This window comes from Etheostoma cragini, chromosome 9, assembly GCF_013103735.1.
Source record: "Etheostoma cragini isolate CJK2018 chromosome 9, CSU_Ecrag_1.0, whole genome shotgun sequence".
NCBI lineage: Eukaryota > Metazoa > Chordata > Actinopteri > Perciformes > Percidae > Etheostoma > Etheostoma cragini.
The window spans coordinates 16,358,071-16,364,701 of record NC_048415.1 but is presented as its reverse complement, the minus strand read 5'-3'; the positions used below and the strand labels follow the sequence as shown (position 1 = coordinate 16,364,701).

The window sequence follows — 6,631 nt, the reverse complement described above, 5'->3', positions numbered from 1 at the left end:
GCTTAGAAATTAAGTGTTAACGAGCAGTTGGACAGGTGTACCTAATAAAGTGGCCGGTGAGTGTATATGTGTGTATATATATATGTGTATGTTTATATATGTGTGTGTGTGTGTGTGTGTGTGTGTGTGTATATACAGGAAAGCTACTGTATCCCTGAAAAACCAAAAGTTGTTATTTTCTTTAAAGGTCCCATGGCATGAAAATGTCACTTTATGAAGTTTTTTTTTTAACATTAATATGCACTCCCCCAGTCTGCCTAAGTTCCTCCAGGGGCTGCAAATGGTGATAGGTGTAAACAGAGCCCTGGTTAACCTGCTCTGCCTTTTGTGAAAATTAAAGCTCAGATGGGCCGATCTGGAATCTTGCCCCAGATCTTGCCTCATTGTGGGACTGGCTCTAGTGGCTGTCTGCACCAAGGCTGAATTTTGGGTAATACACTTAATATATGGGATTAAGGGACCACTAAGGTCTATATAAAGAAAAAAAGCATGCAAAGAGCACCGTGGGACCTTTAACATCTGAAGAAAGAGATCTTAACTTGTGGAAAGTTATGATCTAACAGGATGTTGTATCAACCTATGCTGTATCTTTTGCCAACAAGATCTGTATCGAATGAATGGATCTCATTCTCAGAAGTCCTGTAGGACAACTTATTGATCTTGGTTCTATGAATCTCTTTTCCCCAATGTGTTTCCACAATTTTGTCCTGTGAAAGTGCAGTAAGAAGATATTACACATGTAGTGGAGTCGAGGGCTTTTCTTCCCTGGAGAACTTTTCCACATGGAACAAATTTAACAGGCCTTTGTTTTGGCCTTTGTTCAGGCCTTTGTTTTCATAAAATAGATCCTGTCTTAAATTTCCAGCTTCAATACTATAATGGTGATTTAAATTTGACTACAGGGACCTGCAAGGTGTTTGTCACCCACCTTTCCATCAAAAACCGTTTGGGTCTTGTGGTTGATCCCTGTGACCCTCCTTCAGGTCTGAAGCAGGTGCTTGATGAACACCGAAGTAAGAGCACTATAGGCAGGCAGGAGGGAGATGTGAAGGTCTTGATGGGATAATGTTGATGGTTGAGATAGTGGTGGGGGTGGATTCTAGCTCAATGACCTCATCCAGTCCCCCCGCCCCTGGGAGAAAGTGAGCTCATGGGTGTCATAAATAAAGAGGCATTTACGGCCTTTTAACAGACTTAGATGGCCTTACCCACTGTAGCAAACAATCCAATTTACCAGCCTGGACTTGGGATAATGGGACATCTGTGTTAGCATGAAATAAAAGGAATGATAAAAACACTCAACAAAAGCCTTTATTTTTCAATCCGAGAGGACGGGCCTCAACGCTTTGGCCATTGTGATTTGTGTGATAAGCAGTTTCTTGTGTGTCTACACGTTTGTCTAAACCTCACTACAACACTGTTCATGTTGCCCAGAGGATGACGGGATTTCCTCACTCCAGAAAACCCTTTCATGAATAAGCAGATAACAGCTTTGTTCACCCTTCAGGCTTTTTTTGTAGCTTGACTTTCTTTTAGGGGGAAACTGAAGGAAAAAAAAACCAAAAACCTTCAGTGAAGCTAAAACAGGAAAATTCTCAAGTGATGTCATGCGAATAAATAATGCACACGTTTGGAGCACTTTCGTGCAAGCTCGTTTCCCCCCCCCCTCCCCAGTTGCTGTAGGCTACTTCATGGGATTTCCCCCCTGCAGTTACAGTGCTTTTGGAAAAAGGATGAATCTCTTCTCGCAGACAGTGATGTGCAGATATTTCAATGAATGAACGGTCGGCTGACTGCAAAAGGGAGCAGGAGGATATTCCTCTGGGAATGAAGCGCCTCCCCTTTAATCGCTCGGCTGAGTTTCTCTCCGAGCTGTAGTCCTCTCTTCACTCGCACATTTGCCTTCAGTCGTTAGAGGAACTCCGGCGGATTTAAGTGCTCTCTTGTTTCTGTTTCAGAAAAGCTGCCGTTTTTTCTTTAATCTTGTCCTTTTGCGGATTAAACAAAGTGCGAGCGAGTGGAAGGTTTTTTTTTCACTTTTCTGTGCCTTTTCATTGTTATCGACATGAAGAAACGCGGAATAAAGCGTTCAAAGTGGCTCAAGGACTGAAGAGGGTTGGTAAGTGAGTGCGCTTTCGTAGCGCAGTGCTCACTGGTATTTAAAAATGGAGTGGAAGTTTAAGAAAAATAATCTTATTTTTTACCTTGCCTTTCTAAAGAAGCCGAAAGTAAACGTGTTGCATTTTATGTTGGTGAAATCACAAACTGAAAGCAAATGAGATGTGTACATTTAAAACAATTGTGATGTCTTTAATTCCTCATTGATGTAGGCTAATATTCTCTTTCAGTCCTTGCCTTCCTTTTTTATCAGCATGTTAACGTCGGACTTTATTGCAGCGGTGTGAAATGTAATTGAAGCCTTTGGGCAAAGTCCAGATGCCAGACGTTATTGCTCCCTGCGTAAAACAAAAGGAGTGTGTGTAAAGCCCAGCTGTTGGTGTAGTTTAATGTCACATCGGTGCATGTAAAGGCACACTTAATGTGGGTCTGTGATCAGGAGAAAGTTGTCCAGCAAACAATATTATAAGAGGATTAAGACCTGTGGATTAATCCTGTTTTGTGATTAAAAAAAAAAAAAAAAATCTTTTAAAATGTTCTTGTAATGTTAAATAAAAAGCTCACATCACAAATCGAATCCATAGCTCACACAATCTCATCAGGACATACAGTAACCACCATGTCCCTGTCCCTGTCCCTGTCCCTGTCTGCCCCCTGCAGCCTCCTGCTCTCACTCCACCACACACCAGCACGTTTGGAAGCAGAGCTGCAATGGCCAAGTGGCTGAAAGACTACCTGAGCTTTGGTAGCAGGAAGGTGCCTCCACAGCCGCCCACACCAGACTACACAGAGAGCGAGATCCTTAAAGCCTACCGGCTCCAGAGGGACCTGGACTTCGAGGATCCCTACGAGGACTTAGAAAACAGGTCCAGGGGCGACTCTGTGACTTCTGACCCCGCTACACCTGTGTATGGCTCTCCCATGAAGTCATCCAGCGTGGATGGAAAATCTCCCAAACACAGACTGATCAAAGTGGACTCCCAGGAGCTGGGGCGTACCAAGATCCTCCTCAGTGCCGTCTCTTTAGAGGACCAGCAAGAGCCAGTAAGAGCTTCACTTTCTAAGCATGTGTTTCTAGGTAAAAAGCAAGTGATGACAAATTTAAATCTCTTATGTGGAGGTGAGGAGGATGGATAAAGGGAAGGCAAGTAAGTGGTGAAGGCTAAAAAAAGACTCTCCCTCTTCTCTCTCATCCTATTTCCCTCCCTGGGACAGCTTTATTGATCAGACTCCATAAGCAAGTGACTAGTATGTGTGTCTCAAATATACATTGTTTACATTAATCACATTACATCCCATGTGCCACATAAATTCACTTTTCTAGATTAAAGAAATGACTATTGATGGCTTGAGCGGACCATTGAGTCGGAGAGGGCCACAGTCCCATGAGTTTATGTCCTTCCATAAATAATAAATGAGGTTTAGTTTTGCAAGCTGAGAGAGACCCCCGCATGAGCACATGTTGGGGGCCGAATACGGTACGCCGTATGGTGATATGCCAAGGGCCACAGGGAGGTCTAACTTTTTACTGGGGTGCTGTTTGTTGTTGTCAGGGATACATTGCATTCCTGGCTGTGTACTGTGTGCATGTTGTGCTGTAGAGAACATACACAGCTACTAAAGAGAAGAAAGGGATAGATGTTAAAGCCGAGCGACTGGAGCGGAAGCAAAGGTTTAACAAGGAAATGGTCTTCACATATATTCTGCTCACATATGCTGAGTGAGTTAAGAAGTATTTCAGGGTTTTCATCGCTGCAGTTAAATTCGCGACTCTGCTCATGGAAAATGCTACAAGTGTGAAAGTCCTGAAGTGGATTGAAGTAATAGTCTTAACTCAAGTCGATAGCTCCCCCCCCCCATCCACCCCTCTACCACACTCTCCTCCTGCTCTCATCAATTTCCCAGGGTCTGTGGGAACATCCGCACTCTAATTAACATTGCAGATTCCTGTGCATCGATAGATAACCTGTTACAAAGTCAACATGGGATTAGAATGTCATTTTGTGAGGGCGTGTGCAATGTCTAGAAGGAATTTGGGAAGCAAGCCTTGCGACAGCAATTTCCTTTGTCAAAGTGTGTGGGGGTGTGTGTGTGTGTGTGTGTGTGTGTGTGTGTCCATATGGCTGTCGTTGTAGCTGTCAATGGGCCAGCTGACCACTGTTTTCCTCCTGTGTTTGCATAAAGGAACAAATGTTCCCAACCAACCAACCCACTACTTCATTAGTCTCTGTATTCTTTTCCCAAAGAAAAAAATTAATCTTTTTTTTTTTAATATATAGCATTGATGTAGTGTTTTAATACTGTAGTGTTTAACACTAAAGGTGCAAATTAGTGTCTTGATGATACTCCAAAAGCGGTTTGTCTGTAACCAAACATATAGTTAACGTGCCATTCAGTGAGGATGTGATTGCTTGTTAAGTCGTGCTGCTTACTCCGTCTCGGGTCTTGATGAGCTATTGTCTGTGCAACGCTCCATCTTTTCTAGCACTTCTACATGTATTACAGACTGAATTCTCATAATTACCAGAAAATATTCCAGTCCTAGGACACTTTAATTTAAGTGTTTCAATGCAAAGTGTGATTAATGTGCAGCTTTTACAAAATGCTAATATTAAAACGTTGATGGAAAGTCAAACTCATTATAGCTTATGATTGAAATTGTGTACCTCTCGGCAAAACACATTTAGAAATTGGTTTGTATTTTCATTATATAACGTAAAAAAATGCTGGTGACATTTTTATCCAATAAGGACAAGTTAATGTTCTGTGACAAAACCCATTATTCTTTACCAGCAAATGTGTGTTTTGTCCTTTAGGTGGTGCCATCTGCTCCGTTGGCAGGCGACACAGATTATTCTGACCCGTTCGATGTTCGCTTGGACCACCGGTCAGAACCAGATCTCACACCTGTTCCCTGCGAGAACAATGGCTACATGGAACCGTATGAGGCCCAAAGGGTCATAACGGGTCAGTGGAGAGTATTGCTCACCAGTTATTGTCTTATCAGTATTACAATGCTTAGTCACATTGTTATTATAGAGACATGGTGTTTTAGTTCCAGTCCTTTTTGTAGTTATCTTACAGTACAGTAAAGCCTTTACATGCACACAAATAATGAATCAGAATTGCCATTATAATATATATGAGAGTAAGTGAACATCCTAAAGGGTAAATTCAGCCTTCTCATCTGACATATGTCATTGTGGGTTGCGTTTCAGGTAGACCAAACTCATTAATAAAATATGTAACTGTGGCATGAAGTCATCTTATAACATCAATCTAAAATCTCTCAACAATTTGTTTGATGAACAAAACTGAAATGATCAATGAAATTAGCATTCTTTATCTCTGTTTTTTTTCTTTATAGTAAAGTATTTCTGCCTTAACAGAGTAATGCATTCTTATTTCCATATTTTCCTTTGTTCTAAAAACCCCAGTGTTAAATGCAGTATTGCTCAGTAAATTACTCTTTTTCTTAGTAGTTCAGTTCTACACTAGTATTGAATCCGTCCACACAGTCACATGCTGAGTCGGCAAACATCCTCACAAAAATGCCTTTTAGGGATGTCTATCCATTCTCAGACCATCCCTCCTCCCTTGTGATTTTCTCGCACATCATGTAGCTCACTCTATCGTTTTCCATTTGTCTCTCCTCCTATAACATCTCTGTCTGCCCCTGTCCCCCTGCTCTGTCCCAGTCATTTAGTGTTAAAGCAGCCCCCCTCCTCTTTCTTCATCTCGAGGGCTCTCTCCATCCCTGAGGGGAGTCTGGCGGTCTCTTTAATCTGTCCTGTAGCGAATCTGAAGCGTGTCCTCTCTCCGTTGTCACTATCGCTGCCTTTTTGGTGGTCAAATGAAGTTCACAACATCAGGCATGAAGTGAATGGAGCATCCCATTGTGCTGCCCAATTGAGAAACCTTGAAGAAAAATCTTTTCTTGCTGCAGCGGCAGAGATTAGATTTTTGTGGTGATGGCAGAAGGTTTGGCAAAGCGTTTTCACAGCTCTTTCATTGACTTTGAATTGAGCCTGTCACTCCAGGGCTGTCATTGATCATTAAAATACACAGCCGAGCGGCAGCGACAGATGTGAGATTGGAATAGTAATTATCTCTCACAAAGACTGTCCTGAAAAGACACCTGTGTGCTTTTTCGGCTGTACTTAAGGGAAAACATTCAGTGCTTGCAGGTTAGTTTGTAAGGATAAAAGGCCGGTCTCTGTTCAACTCTGACGTGCATCTGCATGCCTAAACACTCCCACCTCAATCTTCAATCACCTTCAATCTTTGTCACCTTTTTGTCATATTGCTATTTTCTCTCCCCCTCACCTGTGTTTTCCTGCCATCATGTTTGCCATGAATTTCTCATTTTATTTTCTCCATGCCTGTTTTTATCTCTCCGCCCTTCATCTTCTCCATCTGTAGGCTGTCGCTGACACCGCGGGTTCCCAGCACAGGTAGAGCAGCATTCAGCCCCGCTGTGCTTCCGTCTCAATGATTTAACATCAAATGTTGA

General features: G+C 42.4%; 1 protein-coding gene across 3 annotated transcripts in view; it reads left to right on the top strand.

Annotated features, from left to right (window-relative positions):
* shdb (Src homology 2 domain containing transforming protein D, b) overlaps positions 1–6,631 on the top strand; it is a 23,307-nt gene that overhangs the window by 2,034 nt on the left and 14,642 nt on the right. For 2 of the 3 annotated variants that reach the window (XM_034880733.1, XM_034880730.1), the window contains exons 2-3: positions 2,779–3,162; positions 4,935–5,085. In XM_034880733.1, the coding sequence (XP_034736624.1) occupies positions 2,779–3,162; positions 4,935–5,085 (535 nt within the window). Of the gene's footprint in view, positions 1–1,707; positions 2,120–2,778; positions 3,163–4,934; positions 5,086–6,631 lie in introns of those variants that run through there. The other variant, XM_034880732.1, reaches the window with a different exon arrangement.